This window comes from Fundulus heteroclitus, chromosome 6, assembly GCF_011125445.2.
Source record: "Fundulus heteroclitus isolate FHET01 chromosome 6, MU-UCD_Fhet_4.1, whole genome shotgun sequence".
NCBI classification, from domain to species: domain Eukaryota; kingdom Metazoa; phylum Chordata; class Actinopteri; order Cyprinodontiformes; family Fundulidae; genus Fundulus; species Fundulus heteroclitus.
The window spans coordinates 31,812,984-31,830,799 of NC_046366.1; the positions used below are offsets into that span (position 1 = coordinate 31,812,984).

At 42.7% G+C, this 17,816-nt stretch overlaps 1 protein-coding gene across 1 annotated transcript; it reads left to right on the forward strand.

The window, feature by feature from the left end:
- Window positions 1-245: 245 nt before the first annotated feature.
- On the forward strand, window positions 246-17,813 carry LOC118556427 (junctional protein associated with coronary artery disease-like; the record flags this gene model as incomplete). Its single annotated transcript, XM_036137789.1, has 3 exons — window positions 246-380; window positions 9,520-9,949; window positions 14,213-17,813. Coding segments are annotated over exons 2-3 (3,924 nt in total), but the record flags the coding sequence as incomplete, so codon positions are not given.
- Window positions 17,814-17,816: the final 3 nt, after the last annotated feature.

Consider the following 17,816-nt stretch of genomic DNA (forward strand, 5'->3'; position numbering starts at 1 on the left):
CAAGGGGGTGAAGAAAAAGAAAAACGAGCAAAAAAAAGGTCTAAAGTATATGTGTGATGGAGGCGATTATCATTCAAGTCATAAGGTGAGGCTGAGTGAGGAGGGGGAGAGAAAAAAAATGTGACTGTTGCTATGAAAAAAAAAGAGAAAAAAGGTAAAGTTAAGGGAAACAGTTTGGAAGAAACCATTCTGACATCCCCTGCATGTGAGGAGCCCACCCCACCTCAGCTGTGTAGTGAGGAGAGCCCAGTCCAGGCAGCCAGCAACCGGCGCGTCTCTGCCTACCAATAGGCATGCTCGGCTCAGGCTCTGTGCAGAGCTCTCAGTCTCAGCAGCAGAAGCTGGGCGCAGGGGAACTGCGACGCCAAACATCCTCCCAGGTATGCTCCGTCCGCCGCTACGCCCTTTTTTTTTTTTTTTTTTTGCCATTGCAACGTGCGCCATGAAATTTCTACCGCTCCTTCCCAGTGACCACCATCACTGGTTGTTGTTGCTGTTTCTTCTCGTTATTATGATTTTGTTTTTTTCTCTCTCTCTCGCTTCCTTGTATAATGCGTGTGGCTCACGTAGCCTCCACGATTCTGGGGCTTGGTAAACACAGCGAGGCGAGGGCGCATCTGCAAAACCTCCTGTCGACAGATGAGCGCCGCCGCCGCCGCCGCCGCTGCTGCTGGCGGCGGCGAGGTGGAGATGTGCGCTCCCTCATGTATTTATGGGGAGAGAGGGGGACATTTTCCCCCCTATTTTTATTTTATTTTATTCTATTTAAATGATGTGGCCAAGCGCCTTTAGTCCAATATATATATATATATATATATATATTTAACTTAGAGGGCGTGTAGCTTCGGGATTTGTCGCCCCTTTTTTTTCCCCCCTCACCACCAACCTGCAGGTATTTTAGGAGGTGATTTAAAATCTTGATTTCTAAAGCTGTGAGTTTGCATGCAGGCTTTGGCCATGTAACGCTGCTGCAGGCTGTGGGGAGGCTAGGTCATGCTGTATCTATAATGCATGATGTATCAATCACAACAGTGATGTTTTATTGATAACTGGGCTATGATACCACGGCTGTATCCTCATTCATAGCTGAGGCATTCAGGGGGTCATTTTTTTTTTAATTCTTATTGGTGTTATGTATTTTTTTTTTTTTTTTGCTTTAATTAATAACTTGTGCATTGAATGAGTTTTCAGAGGCAGTTTCTTTTTTTTATGATCAGCCTGATCTGTGGCTGCTCTGCTCCCTCCCTGTCACTAGGTAGGATGTAGGTACACTCCCTTAGCTGTTAGGGTGGTGCTGCCTGCTGGTGCTGATGTGCTACAGTGGCCGCTACCTGTGCATGGAGCCTTCCAGACCTGGATATCTTCTCCTGTCCGGAGTGGCTCCTTCCAGCCAATTAGAAAAGAGAAAGACATTTTTTTTTCTTTTCTTTTTTTTTTTTTAAGCTGCCATTTAATGTATGCTCATTAATAAATATCAAAGTTTGGTTTTCATTTAAAGCTGTCTGTGGAAGCACATGGTAAGAAATGTCAGAATTAAGGCAGAGAATGAGGCAAAGCGTTTAACGGTATCAGTCATCGGCTCCTGGATGATGAGGGCCGCTGAGTTTTACGCCAGCTGACCTTACTGTTTTGTCCTCCTGGTTCGCAGAACTTTCATCCCTTTTCCCTCTGCCTGCGCCCCCACCCCCCCTCCCCCCCTCCATGTGGAGAGGCGACTTGAGTTGTGGCTACTCCTGGTACTTTTGTTGTTGCTATGCAAAAAGAGGCTCATGTGCCATATTTCCGCTGCAATCATCTGAAGCTGTGACCTTGTCAAAAAAAAAAAAAAAAAAAAAAAGGAGCCACTGTGTGTCGTTTTTTTTGTAATGCTCTTCTTTGCTAAAAAAATAAATAAAATAAATATCAACTTCAGTTATTGATCATTGCTGATTTTGAATTTCAGCACAACCGGCACACACATTGCACACGTTCCCCAGTGGATGTGCTTTCTTTGCAGCATTTTTCCCAAACTCCTCATCCGCTCCACTTTGAGAACCAGGAATAGTTCGAGGACTCGGACGTCCCGATTAGACGACGTTCTCGTGTTCTTTCAGGTGCAGCCTTTGTGGTCTGCAGTTTTAAAGTGCCATCAACAAAACGGTTCATCTGTTGTTGTTGATTTTATTTTTTCCACGGATGTTTGTTGTCCTTGAAAATATGGTCAGTGGGGATTTTTCTGCTGAGCTTCATATATACATCTGGACTGTGTTGATTCCCCCTTTAGACAATTGGCTGCTATGAAGTGCTGCAGAGAATAATGCTTAGCGATCAGCAGGATCCCGCTCAGGGGGGGGCGACTCTGAACTGCCAAGTGGACAAAGTTATGGGGTGAGAAATGTTAAGGTCACTGTAAGGTCAAGGTGAGACGAGAAATGTTACCTGAACGCCACGCATCTTTGATAAACAGGAATCTGTCTGAATGATTCACGTTTGGTTCTGTTGTAGTTCATTTATTGGATTTTAGTTCTAGCGTGTGAAGGCGGTCTTATGATAAACGGCGCCCCGGGCGGCTCCTTGTCTCTGCGCCCGTCGTTTAGCTCAGGTTTTAAAGGAATCCAAATGCTGTTTTGGAGAAGCTGTGATCAACGTAGGCTAATTAAGTCCAGGTCTGAGCTGTTGTTAAATTTGGGTTTTAATTTTTATTTATTTTTTTAATATGAATGAATTTAAAGGCTGCAGTGAAACAAGCAGCAGGAGTCCATTTTCTCTGTGCTCTTAGTCAAGTAAATTGGGTTTAGTTCATAATATTTTAATGCAGAAACATATTTTCTGCTTGTTTTTTTTTAAGAATACATATGTATATGTTACAAAGTGTAGAAACACCGTAACAAACTTCTGTAATGTACATAATTTATATATTGCATAACTCCGTTTTATACTTCTGCTTTGGAGATGATTGGGTTTTGTTAGATTTTATCCCAAATTCAAGGACCGCTTCTCAGTAATTACTTTACAGTCAATTAATTGAGCGCAGTGAAACAAAAGTTAAAGTGCCTTTAGTCAATCAAATATGTTTATTTTTTTGTTTTTACCAAAATGTAAACATATTTGGCGCTTTAATTTTACCCATCAAATGTTTCCTGTTTGTTGTTTGTCAGAATAATTGTTACAGGGTATAGGGGGCAGTGCACATATACTGTTTAAAGTATGAAATTGTTTAATTTGATCTAAAGTACTGTTTCAGTTTTTACATGTAGTTATGTTTAAATACTGCAGCTACCTTGGTATAGGGGACGTTTTTAAAAGACGCAGCTCAAGGAGAAATGACTGTCCTTCATTAATTTAGAGACAATGAAGCGCGTTTAAACAAACAGAGGCCACGTGCTCTCAGTAAACCAACCGCATTCTAATTATTTTGCGTAAACCCCCCCCCCCCCCGAATATATAGTTGTGATTTAATTGTTTTGAATTTCTTTCTTTTTTTTTATTAGGCTCACATGTCACAGAGTTGGTGAGGGCAGAAAATTACACCTTAACAGAAGCCTGTACGTTTACAACTCTGTTCACAAGGATCGGTGCAAATAATTGTGAATAAAAAACACCAAAAAGAAAAATAACTGCTAAAAAAGAGTGCAAGAATGTGAATCAATATTTATTAGTTTAGCATTTGAGCACCAGGGAGCCTCCAACGACCCTTTTGGCTCCCCTCACTGTCGTCTGCAGGGCCGCACTGCCTGCTGCAATATGGCCCCGCACTATCAACTCTATAGAAACCTGTCAGGGTCTGTGTACGGTGGGAATGTTTGTTTTACATGATAAAATGTTGGTTTTACATGATAAAATGTTGGTTTTAAATTGCTCAATTTAATGAAAAAATAAATATTAACACTTGTAATTGGCTTTCATTTTCTGTCAGAAAGACCCACCAGCTGTCAGTCATAAGTGGAGGTTCACATAGGTTTGCTGAACTGTCAACAATTTCTATGAAGTGATTATTGATTTTCCTAGTAACTACATTTGTTAGTTTTCTGGTGCTTTCTTACCCATTATTGGGTTTCTGCTTTTTTATTTTTGGATTACACAATAATGAAGAAAACAGAAACAGTAAAGCAGAAAGCACTGCTCACGCTCAGAAATGCATGCTTACATTTCTCCGGGTGCTGTGTGCCTTCTACCCAGTCCAAAAACATTTTTATTTTTTCATTTTTTTAGGTTTAGTTGGTGATTTGTAAAAGTAGATGTGATTGTACGTATAGCTGGCTCTGTGATGGACCGGCGATCTGTCCCCGCCTGTCTCATCCTGAGCACAAAGCAGCTGCAGAACCGGGAGGCTCAGATTAAAAGTAATGAAATGCAGTAAATGCAATGAATCTGTGATTAATATCTGAAGAGAGTACCTAACTTCAATGTTTACAAATGAATATTTTGTAAAAAGGAGTTTAATGACAGTAAGTTAATGTTGCAGTTCAAATTTGATTCATAAGCTTCTTGCAGCCTTCATGCAGTAATCAGTGTGAAGGAGCCAGACTTTCCTCTTTTAAAAGGACGTTAGGCAGCAATTTTTTTCTTCTTCTTCTTCAGGCATTCCGAAGGTTTCACAGTTTTTCTTTGGACTTTGGCTGCTTTTCACTGGCTTTTGTTTCTTAAATCTCTGATTCCTTCAGACGCCAAAAGACTCCTAAATTCAAGGAGATGAATCACTGTTGTGTCTGCAACTAAAAGAAAATGTTCTTTAGTTCAAAGCTATCAAGCATATTAGTTTTCATGGCCAGGAGGCATCTGCCGAAAACGTGCCGTAGGGTAAAAGGAGCGACGTGTCTCTCAGGCCAAGGTGCGTGGTCTTTGTTGGACGTTTTTTTTCTACAGACAGGACGTTCAGAGACCGTTGGAGACAGTTGTTGTTTTTATTTCTGACACTTCTGCAAGGTTCAGGTGGAAACAAAGTGAGAAAGCAGCTGACGTCTGAAGAACGCAAACATCAAAGTCCAGAAAAAAAAAAACCCTCAGCTATGCTTTAATTGATGAAGCCGTGTTTCTTTTGGTCGCCATCAAACAGACGCGGGTATTTGCTCGCAGCTGGTCAACTTTGGCATAAACCTTCGCTGCTTTCACACCAATCCACTATTTAGGTGTCTGTCCAAAAAGAGCTGATGTGAGCAAAGCCGTTGATTAATGCGTTTCAGGTTTTAAAGACATCCACTGTCATCTGCAGGCAGGACACACGGTTATGGCCACTAATTAATATATCAGACAGGCAGGGCCGCCTGTGCCTTCATAAATCAACGCACAAGCAGACGAACACACTAACAGGTACTTAGCAAACACAGGGTTCATAAAACATGATTTGTCTTCTTCTTCTTTTCTTTTTTTTTTTTTGCCGTAGTTGCAGCACCTTCACATCTGAATCGACAGAGACTTGTACTATTAGAACTGCTTTGTGTATTTTCAAACTAACGACGACTAATTTCTGCTTGCAAAATAAAACTGTTAATATTATTGGTGGATTTTTGGGGCGTGAAAGTGTAAATTTATGAGGGAAAAACGTTTGCCGACCTCTGAAAGGCCCTAAAAACCTGTTCTTGGGTGTTTGAATCGTGTGTCGGCACAGAAATGTTTGAAAGAGTAGATAACAAAGTTACCCGACCACTCTGAAAAGCGTCTCTTTTAAACGTGACACGTGTAGACAAACCACCCGGTATAAAAAAACAACAATCTTTTTCAATCTTCTGATTCGTTTTTTCTTGTTTTTTAATGTATCATCAATTCTGGCGTTGCTGGAATTGATCTGCTGAAGCACTTTGTGATTGATGTATTTTTGGGAGGTGCAGTACGAATAAAGTTTTACACTCCTCTTACCTAATTGTAGGTGTTCAGAAGTAAGATAAGTAAAAAACATTAAAGAAGTCTGAAGTAAGAAACGTTATAATTTAATGTGAAGACATTACTAATAGTAACAACTAATGCACAGTTTGTTAAAATGTTGTAAAATAGACATTATTGCTTTAATTGCACATAGTGAAGGCACCATCTGATGCTCTTAGATAAAATAATGGCAGTTTAATCACTTTTTCCTCATGCAGTTTTTGGCAAATTTCGCTTTGCTGAATTCTTCCATTTTAAATACCTGCTGGTCTATTGATTTCACAAGACATCAAACATTTTCTGCATTAGTGAATGAGATCATTCTTGTTTTTTGGTAAAATGATGTGCAGGAATTGTGTTTGGCGAGTGTATGCAGAAGATAATTAGACTGTTATAAGCTAATGGTGGTCAAACTTTCTGTTGCATGGGCCGAAATCGTAAAGTCCCAACTACTCGCTGGCAAAGAAATAATTTATTATAAAACCAGATTCACAATACCTTTTTTTTTTAACCAACTCAACAATAATCTGAGCATGGAGTATTTTCAATGAACAAATGGAGTAGTAAGATTTCATTGCTGGAAAGGGTTGTGTAAATCGTTATAGAGCCAACACTTTAAAGAAGGGCATCCAGTTTGCAAATTCCTTTGAGCTTGATTGTGAAAAAGAGAGAGAAAAAAGACAATATTTAGTGTATTCTCAGCAATAAGAACAGAGTCGGGTTATGTCTTGCTGCATTTATCCAGGATTAATAAAATAATTTAAAATCAGATTTTGTTGCACCAAAGTCTGCTTTTGATTAGAAGTCATTGGATAGACGTGGTTCTGCTATCTATGAAAGAAAAAACTGTAGTTATTAAAACTTAAGTATACTTTTTGTTGTTTGTCTTTAATAATTTCGCTCTAATCAAAAATAGAAAAGTCTTCATCTGCATCAAGCACCTGAGTTGGTGGGACACATTTGTATAATTTAAAGTCAGTACAGGGGCAACAAATGGCCCCAATGCTGTACTTTGGACCCCTTTTTCTTAAGCCAATGACTGAGGCATCAGATTAACTTAACTAAATTTAAATAATTTTATAGCTTGTGTTTTAAATAGTCATGAGCCAGTATGGGTTTATTACAGCATAATAACCTTAGTTGTATAAATTGCCTATATAGTAAAAAAAAAATGACCCACACAAATATAAACGTATTACAGGATCTTATTTCTTTTATGTAAAACAAAATGGCAACAAATATTTCTATTGCTGCTGAAAAAATATCGCATTGATCAGTATTTATTCTAATATTACTTGCAGCATATGTCTATTCTTCCAAAATAGACTGAAGCGAATGTGGGGGAAAAACATCCTCTATGCGTTTAGTGGTAGTTTACTTTCTGCTCAGCTCTTTAAAGAGTGAGACAAATGTAAAAGCTGATATTAACTGGGATTAACAGCTATGCTGCTGGGAAGCGTAATTTTAAAACAAAGTTATCCTAATAAGTGTTTGGTGGGAGTAAGATAGATTCCACAACATGACTGTCTTAAAATATATTTCCTAACAGCTAAAATTGTCTTTCTGTGTGAGCCAGCTGACCAGCAGTCTGCAGCAACAGCTCGAGGCAGTATAGCGTACCATTTTTTATGCTAGATAATAATAATAATAATAATAATAATAATAATAATAATAATAATAATAATAATAATAATAATAATAATAATAATAATAACAAAAACAACCTCTGGTCAATCCAACTCTTTGTCTCATCTCATTAAAAAAGTTATGTTTTCTGAAAATTACATTTTAATAACTTAAAATTACATTTTAATAACTTTTAAAACCTCTGCATACCTACAAATATACATTATATAGGTAGACGCCCCATGGACTGACGCTGCCAGGGCCGCCATCTTGGATGGGTCTGTCACATGACCCCAGTGCATTTATTTGTACTGACGAAGCTGTTTGCCCAACCAAAATAAATCATAACTCTCTGATCTTTTTCCCGATATTCACACGATTTGCTTTGTTACATACGGCAGTAATGTGGTTATGATACAGGACGCTGTTACACATAAAAAAACATTTTGATGCAAAAACAACAGGCAGACATATGGCATATTAATGTATAAATACGTGATTTCATACTGAAATACTTTGCTTTACGCTATTTAACAGACAGACATGTGGTGGCATATTAATAAATATGTAAATAAATACATGCTTTAATGCCGAAATACTTTGTTTTATGCTCTTCAACAAAGAGACATGTGGTATTACATATAAGCCAATGTATAAATTAATATTTTTTTTATTTGAATAAAGAAACAAGTTGGACTGTTCATTTAAATTCATATTTTATTCTCTGTCACATGTACAATCCTGAGCCATCTTTACACACCAACAATAAGTTCTTCATATTTATTCGTGTTTTACATGCACACATGCATACATACAGTTTTTTTAAAGACCTGGAAAAGTGTTTTTTAAAATTACCAGGTTATTCCAGTGTCTTACACTACCCTGATTGCAACTGGGGCTGGAGCTTAAAATCCTTAAAAAAATAACTGTTCTGCACAGCTTTCTTGCATTTGTTGGTACTCTGTAACATGATTCAGCTATAGTTGGTGAAATACAGCAATAAGAAATTAGTAAACATAAAATGATGGTCCATCCGTCGGGTTTCTGCATTGTTCTCATCAAGTAAAAACTCATCTTCATGTGATCTACTTTGAATAGTTGTCCCCAGTTATTGCAACCATGAGCTGCAGAAAATACGGGTAAAGTTGCTCCCTCTGCTTTTGCCAGCCTAGAGTAGGAGAGACCCATTCAATATGGCGGCGATGCAGGATGCGCTCCAGTAAGTCTAGATATACAATGTCTATGTACCTACATACCAGATTCAAAAAAAGGGCAAAAAACAATCAATACGTTATTTTAGAAAGATGACAAAAGGTGAGTGTCTGTATAATATTAGAATAAAAAATGCTAATTAAAAACCATGCAAGCTAAGCCAACTTGCTCTATAATAAAATGCAAAATAGTAAACAGAAATATATATTATCTGCAAAACAGAATAAAACAGATACGAGTCAATGTCAATAAAGCATCTAAAATTTCCAATTTGACGCCCAAACAGGGCATAGGACTGTCAACCTGTCTGCAAAAAAGTGTATGGTGGGGTTTTCACCACCAGCATGTTTTAACAAGGGCCCACGTCTCAGGAACTGTTTGCACGCTGGGAGCCGCCTCTGCAAAGTTGCAGTTGCATCTAATTTTTTATTTTTATTTTTTTTGGGAGGGCAGGACCCATCTGGTCCCATAGACGACTGTCCAAGTAAACCAAGCCCAGCCGCAGTCTTGTGAACTATCAGGTAAATCCCAAAACATGAGGGATGTTAGATTATCAGGTTAAAAGAGGAGCAGCTGCAGACGATGAAGCGGCTGCAGTGCCTTAAACCAGAAGAAAGGCGCACATGGGTGTGGCTCACACACCTTTCAACATCCAGACTTTGGAGGTTGAAGTCCTAATGTTCACAAAACAGAGGGAAGAAAGGGACTAATATGTATTAGTAAGCCCATTTATGTCTCACGCACGCCAGATCTGCTAAAAGAGAAGCACATCATGTTGAAATGACACCGTTTTGATGGAGCTGCACGCCGTTACATGTTACCTCCCTGCTCTCTCCTCAGTGATGGCCTCTGCTGAGCCACTGTGCTCCCGCTTCCACCAGCAGCACTGCGCATAAGGCAACACACCCACCTTTGCCCTCCCGCCCAGGAGGGAGAGAGACGCCGCCATGTACAGCGTGGAGGACCTCCTCATTTCGCACGGATACAAACTGCCCAAGAGCGGCCCGCCGTCCGCCGCGCCTTACGACAAGCGCCCCGCCGACTGCCAGCGGGAACTTGTGGACACCCGGGCCGGCCGGGGGACGCTGAACGGCTACGAGGCGGAGAGGGGGGCGTCCGTCTCGGGCATCTACGGCAGCAGGCAGGCTCTGGTGAAGGGCTACCCCACCGCGGACGAGAGCGGCGAAAGGAGCCAAAGGAGGAAAGAAGCCGGGATTGGTATCCTTGGTGATGTTCAGCTCCTGGGCGATTCTCTCGCCACAGACAGCGGGTGAGTGGTGCTTTTTTTCTCTCTCTCCCCCCCATCTCTTTTTTTTTTAAATCTCCCACACCCCCTTTACCTTCTCGTTCTCCTTTTACTCCCTCCTCTCCTCTCTTCTCCTTTCACCGGGGCCCTTCAGTGTTGCATGCAAAACCGAGTCTGCACTGCGCAGGGGTTTTTTTTTCTCTCTCTCTCTCTCTCCTCTCTTCTGCTCTCTTCCCCTCCTTGCAGAGCTGCAGAACACTGTCTGCAGCAGCACCACTGACTTATCAAGAGCTGGAATATGAGGCGGGGTGGGATATGAAAGGTGCTTTGAGGTGTTTGCATGCCCAGCCTCGGCCAGGCAGGCGGGGCGGGCGGGCAGCTGCGAGAGAAAAACCCACAAGGACCGAACATGCCTGAAGACGGGCGCGTAATCACTCCAGTGTAAACACTGACACACTGAATCCCACCCAGCACGTGCTCTGTGATGTAAGCATGTTGCTGGGCAAGTGTGCACAGCGCGACTCCCCTCAGCCATACAGTAGCATATGCTGCTGAGGATGATCCATTGACTTTGCTGCTCACCACACTGACTAACAGTGGGTTTTTTTTTTGTGCAGTGCAGATATTTGATGGAGCTCTGCCCATGCGGTGTTCTTTTCGCGGATTTAATGGGGGGGGGAAAGCAGACGATTGGATTGTTATAGTTAAACTTTAATAAGCAGTGACCAAAAAAAGAAAAAAAGACAACAACATATGAAGTGCCTGGTTATAGGAAATTAGCACAAGGGCGGGTTAAATGTGCTGATGAGACTGATGACCTTTATGTGGGGGCAGGATTTTCTCCGCTATGCAACATCAAAAAAAAAAACTAAACCATGTGAATTGCTGGGGAAGTATTGGAAGATTTAAACCAAGCTGCGGCCGAATAAAAGCATCATTACGTGTAAAAGAAAACAAAAAAGGTGTGTTTTATTAAGACTGCTCAGTTGTAGGGGGGTAGATTGTCATAATCAATTTGGTTGGTATTTTAATCCTCACTTGAAAAGATTACTAAATGAGTCTGGATTGGAAGCACATCAAATTTGTCACACCAAAATAACCGAACGGGAGTATCAAATATTGTTTGTCTTTCTTTTTTTAGACTTAGACAACTTTATTTGTCATTTTGTAAGCACAGAGTGCGTACAGAACTAAATTTTGTTGCATACAGCTAGTAAATTACAGTATAAAGTGCAGCAGTGGTTAAAAGTAAACAATTGAAATGTAAACAGTTGCAATGAAGAGACAGTGTGCGATCACAGTGTACAGGTGAGTAGTTTAAAACCATTTGCATGTGCAGACGTGATTGTGCAAAGGGCATTTAGAAACTAAGTTCGGCAGCATTTGCAATGCTAGATAGAGATGCGATGATGCAAATGTGCAAATGTGGCGCAGAGTCCAGTTTATAGTTCAAAATGCTGATCACATTTTGTTGTATTTGGCATAACATTGCAATAGTACCCAAGACATATACAATGTCATTGTGTCAATACTCTCAATGTTGCCGTTTTGTAAACGCTAGAGCCCCTTGAACATTTTCTTTTACGACACTGCAGAATCTTATTACACTGAAGAATTTAGAAACACACAAACTTTAATCTGAGCATTGGTTTATTGGAATAAAAAATAAAAACATCCCATGCTAATTAATCATTATTTTGTTTTGTTTTCTACATTTATTAAACAAGTTCAACTGAAGTGTTTTAATTTGTGTCAAAAGATACAACAACATATTTGAGGCCCTTTTTTATTGAGAAGATATCTAAGTGAAGTGCATTTATCACTCGCATAGAACACCATTTTTCTTAGCCACTTTTCAAAATGGGAAAGATAAGAAAACATGGCATTTAAGTATATGTTGATCGGCATGCAGTTGGGTCCACAATTATTCATCCCCTGGCAGATTTAGGTGTAAAATCATCTATTCTTCTTCCAACATGCTAGGATGTTCTGCCGTCTCGCTCTCAGCAGCTGTCTGAATCAATGTCAAGCTAAAACTCCTTGGCAGTAATAGCAGAGGTATGAGCTCTCCGAGAGGACCCTGAGAATCTTTGTGAATACGTGCACAGGAGCAAAGACAAACTATCGAAAAGCTGGTGAAAACTTTTGATTGGTTGATTATTGAAAAAAGGTTTAAAAGAGTCAACCTGGGGGCTGCACCTCTGGTAGCACTGTTGTCTTGCAACACAAAGGTCCTGGGTTGAAAACCTGGCTTGGGATCTGGCTGCATGGAGTTTGCATGTTTCCCTGTGCATGAATGGGTTTTCTACAGTGCAAAATCATGACTGGTAGGCCCTTGTGTGCGTGCAAGTGTGTGGTTCTTGATCTTGTGTGCCCTGTGGTGGATTGAAGAGACTAGCCCAGTGTGTACCCCGCCTCTGGCCAAATGAGGATTAGAGATAGGCACCGCCCCCACAACCCTAATAAACAAAAATATTTCAATTAGATTGTCAAAACATATTTTTTTTTATTGTGTCTTGAAATGTGAACCAGAAAAAACAAACCTTCTTGGTTGTAAAAACCAAAAAACAAAACATATCCATCTATCTATCTATCTATCTATCTATCTATCTATCTATCTATCTATCTATCTATCTATCTATCTATCTATCTATCTATCTATCTATCTATCTATCTATCTATCTATCTATCTATCTATCTATCTATCTATCTATCTATCTATCTATCTATCTATCTATCTATCTATCTATGTATGTATGTATGTATGTATGTATGTATGTATGTATGTATGTATGTATGTATGTATGTATGTATGTATGTATGTATGTATGTATGTATGTATATATATATATGTTAGGTCCCTAGGGTTACGTTACGTCAGGATATGGGTCTAAGAAATTAGCTTCTAGTCAATTTTTGACTAGAAGCTAGATTCTGACTAGAAGATTCTGTAGGCTGGACATGTAAGAAGATGGTGAATAACTGTGACAAGTAGGGACAAATAAAGCATTACCAGCTATTCACAATGCAAAGTGGTTGTTTGGAGGCATGTCAAGAAAAAGAAGAAGCCCTTCCTATCCTACCAGCACAAACAAACCGGAGGTTTGCTAACTTCTGCCAGTGTGGAGGATGTGTGATGCTGTGGGCCTGTTTCTCTCCCTTGTTATTGTAGATTGGATCATTAACTATCTTAAATACCAGGAAACTTTCAATAAAAACTGTTTGGCCACTGCCAGCAAACTGAACAGAAACAGAAAAAGAGTCGGAATTGGGCCTTTCAGCAGAGTAATGATTCAAAGAATATGCTCAAAGCAAGACATAAATGGTTCATTAGACACAAAATCTACTTTTCCCAGTTGCCCTCCTATTCTTCAGACTTCTGTCCTGCAAAAAAAAAAAAAAGCTGTGGGGGGAGCTGAAGATACGATTGTGCAAAGAGGAATACTCCAGCCTTTTTGAAATGCCAAAGAAGGAGACTAAATAAAGACCTACAGCAAAAGGGTTTTTTAGAAAGCATAAAAAGAATACTAATAATAGTGGCATCTCTATTTTAATGTTTTATTTTTTTTTGTACTTACATTTTCTCGCTCTAAATTTTCAGTGTGAGATTATGCCACTTTCAAAAAATGCAAATTAATTTGAAGGAGTTCTTTTCAGTTTCTCCAAAAATTTACTTCGGCCAGGACAAACAGCTTAAAAACAGAAACAGAACTGTCAAGAACTCCGTTTTTGATGCCGTTTCACAGTAGATGATCTTTTTTGCTCTGGATTCATTTTGCAGAGTGAGACATGATAAAACAAACAGAGGGATAAAGGCAGCTTTGCTTTTACATCAGATCAGGTAATGGGAAAGGTTTTGCAGTGATTTTAAGAGCCACAGCAGCCGGCCAGATGACCATTTTTCAAGTTAAGGTCAGCACAATTTAATATGCAGATCATTTTTGCAGTAGCATCACAATCTCATGATGTCTTCAAGGGACTTTGAAAGTGCTGACTCGAGCAGTTCTGTCTCATATGAACTGCCTTTTCTTGATTAAGTTGGGTTGGAAAGCAAGCAATGCCGAAGCCAAAACACGTGCTCCCGACGCGGACATGCCACATTTACTATTTAAGGGTGATAAATCTTGTGCATTACTATTTGTACTGATATTGGCAAGCCATTTCTAATGGAATGGAAGTAAGTAGAAAAATAGATATAAACTAACAAAAGTCAATCAAGAGTCAGTCTTCTTGAATCTCCTTCTGTCACGCCTTGTTAATGCTGTTCTTTTTTTTTTGTATTTACAGGTTCTATGATGTTCCTAGTTTGACCTATTCAGAGCCACTGAGCCATGATGAGCGGGACCTATCCTATTGGAGGAGGCGAGGCCAGGACTTCAGTATCCTTCTGGACTACGCTGACGGCAGAGAGCTGAGGGCCTCTGCCGGGGCATGGAGGCCGCAGGCCCTGATCACAGCAGAGGAATACAGGGCGGAGAGGCAAGCGCAGCAGCTATGGGAGGAAATTTCCTGGCTAAGGGATCCAGATGCCGGCCCCGGTCAGCTACGGGTTACCGGGGAGAGGAAATGCCAAAGCCTCGGAACGGAGGACTGGAGGCCTGCGGTGGGGATGGGAAGGCAGCTGTCAGATGGGGATGGGGAAAGATGGGCTAAGGACCATTACCGCCTACGGACACCTGAGGGGTTTTTTCATCCTAGAACTAAAGCAAAGTCTCAGTCGCTCCCCAGAGTTTTGTCACCCGATGGAACAGACTGCAGAGATCTCATACTATCAAGACCAAGCCTACCCGACAGGCAACGGTTCAATAGTACTGTTTTCTCTGGGCCCTACAGCAGGTATATTTATGGCGGAGGCAGAAACGGTTGGGGTAGGAATGTCGGTCCAAGCAGCCATGTTGCACTTTTACCAAAGCCCAGGTTTAGCAGGCCTTTAAAGCCTCCTTCATACGAGATACACCAGCAGACAAGGGGTAGCGCAGAAATGCTTGCTATTGACCAGGGTGCCAAACAAAAAGACCGATCCATCTACTACCCAAGGGTCGGGGAGCTGAGACAAGACTATTACGCACAACACGCCATCACGGGAATGGAGCCTCCTGGCTACATCCCGCCCCCTTCGTATAAAAGAGCCCCGCCTCCGAGAGCGGTTTCCGTCAATCGCAATGAAATGGCAAACTTGAGGTGGAGGGCGGAGGCTTTGCAGATGCCCAGCTCGGATCCTGGAAGGTGGCTCTCCAGACAGGGAAGCGGCTCGTGGTTCGAACATTACGGAGAGCGTAGTGCGTCCTATCGAAAACTAATAAATCCTGCACCTGAAGAACAACCAGTTCTGGCTCGTCCGTTACCCATCGACGACCCAAGAGTGAAACAAATCTCAGGAGGGCCCGGCGGACACTCTCTCACTGACCTAGACAAGCTCCGCAACATCAACAAAGAGACTCTAGGACAATCTACACATGATAGTGCCTTTCCTCCCCAGCAGGGGCCAGCTCCCAACACTGAAGCCAACAAAACCGCTCCAACTGAGAACGAGAGCAGTATTCGATGGTGCAACAGGGGTATTAAAAAGAGTGAAAGTGTAGGTCCCGAGCAAAGTCGTCCGATTATTTTCCCCTCATCCTTTCTGGGTAAACCACCACCACCCCCATGTAAACCGGCTGACCAAGGTGCGTCCGAAACTGTGACGGAGGTTAAAAAAGCAGAGCAGCATGAACCACCGGAGAAAGAGAAAACAAAAAATCTGAAAAAGAGACTCAGCGAAACAATTTTTTGTTTAGTGTCTGTCCCCGTGACTCCGCAGCTCACCGGCACGATCCGGGACCAGAATAACAACAATGAAAAATCGCCAGACCCCGCAGGCAGCCCTAGCGACAACAAAACCGGCCACTTAACAAACCAAAGTCTCCAAAGCACATCCTCAGCTGAAGCCGAGCTACAGGCTCTAACCGGTAGCTTTGCAAGCAGCAAAACAAGCAGCCGAGCGAGCAGCAAAATGTTTAAAAAGTTACCTTGTCGGCCCCCCAAGATCAATCATTACAAGGAGCTGAAGCTGTCAGGAACCTGGCCAGCAAACCAGTATCGAGATCAAGAGACACAGACTAGCCCAGAGGCTCGAAAACCTGCCCCTGACAACAAGGAAGCACAACAAGAACCTGTTCCTCCTGGCACTGACGTTTCACCCGACAGCAGCGCTGTAGTGGGCACTGCCTTCAGTTTTCCTATAAAGGGAGTTAAGAGCCTGAAGCTGTCCAGCAACAGCGCCTTCTCCCTGACCTCCACCTTCTCCAGCCAGCTGAACAAGAGCACAGCTCCGCAGCCAGCAGTGACACCCTCAGGAAACGTGGAGGAGGCCAAACCAGCAGCAAGCGGCGAACAGTTCTTGATAAAACCTGCCACCCAGCGACCGTGGGACGCCGTGAAAGAGCTGGAGAGCATGAAGAAAGAAATCCAGGATCAGCAGCAGCAGCAGATCAGCAAACAGCAAAGCGTCGACAAGTGCATAGAGGACCTCAACGAGGCCTACAAAGACATCTTAGAGCTCGGCACTGCCAGCAACAAAGTCCCAAACGGTTCGGTTCAAATTCCAGAGCGCATCAAGATTCGACTGACGTCAGAACCTCTCAACAAGCCCAGCAGCCTTAGGCGCAGTGCAGTAAGCTGGTCTGTTGACCCAGAATACAGAGAAGTGAAGAGCGCCTTCTCGAGACCTGCGACGAAATCAGTGACGTTCAGCAAGCAGCTCAGAGAGGAACTCCCGGTCCCACCCCGGGAGACGGGATTCAGAGAATACAGGGTCGTCGCACACCTTTCCCGCAGACGGAGCAACGACGGCAGGACAGTGAAGCTGGACCTGCCGGATGAGCCTATCGAGACACCGCTTTGTGACTTCAGCCCAACGACGCACAACACAGCAGCTGAGGTGCCGTGGGCGGATAGACAGCCCATGCAAGACGCCTCCACCCTCACCAGTCCTCCGGATTATGAGGACATATGTCAAACCCTGCGTCAGCCTAAAGATCCGGCAGATGGAAACAGAGCAGGTCAGTCCAGACCCAACGACGCGGAGCCTCCACTGGACGTCAGCGGCGAATCTGAAGAGGACTGCCCTATTTGTAAAAGAGAGCTCGAGAATCAGATGAGACAGGGTCCGTTGCCTCCGCTTCACGAGGAGAACAGCTCCGACAGCTCGGCGAATCAAAACGCCAGCCCGCCGCAGAGGGCTGCCTTAGAAAGTCCAGCCAAGGACTCAAACAGCGAGGAGCCAAAAGACTCAACTTTGAATCAGTCAGGGTCTGACCTCCAACCCGAAACAGCGGAGCAGCCGTCAGCGACGCAAGGTGCTAACGCCTGTGAGAAGGCCGAAGATGCTCAGGCGGAAACATCACGTGGTTCAGCCACGGCTGATCCTGTTGAGGGCAAACCAGAAAACGGAGCTGATGACGATCCTTCCTCCGCATCTACGGCGCCACAAACCGATCAGCCCGCAGACCCACAGATGACAGAGGAACAGCATGCCAATGAGGCCGCGGCTAAAGACGAGGAGTCAAAAGAAAAGCAAGCTGCTGCGGGAAGAACACCCGAAGGAAGCGCGGTCAGAAAGAAACCCGCAGCCAAAGGCGAGAGGCAAAACAACACTTTGCCTAGAGAGAAGAAGGCGCAGGAGAAGAAGTCCGTTTCCGTCCCAGAACTCCGAGTTGCTCTACGGAGCCAGCTCGGGCGGGACCATCCGGGGCTACCCGAGTTTCCGCCAGATAGACTGCCGCTCTCAGTTCCTCCAAACCTAGACCGCAGATTGTCGCTAAGCTTGGAGGGGGAGAGGAGGACCAAGGGCCCCTCCCAGCGAATCGAGGCGCTGCAGAACAAACTGGCTATCTCGCCGGGTCACGTGCCA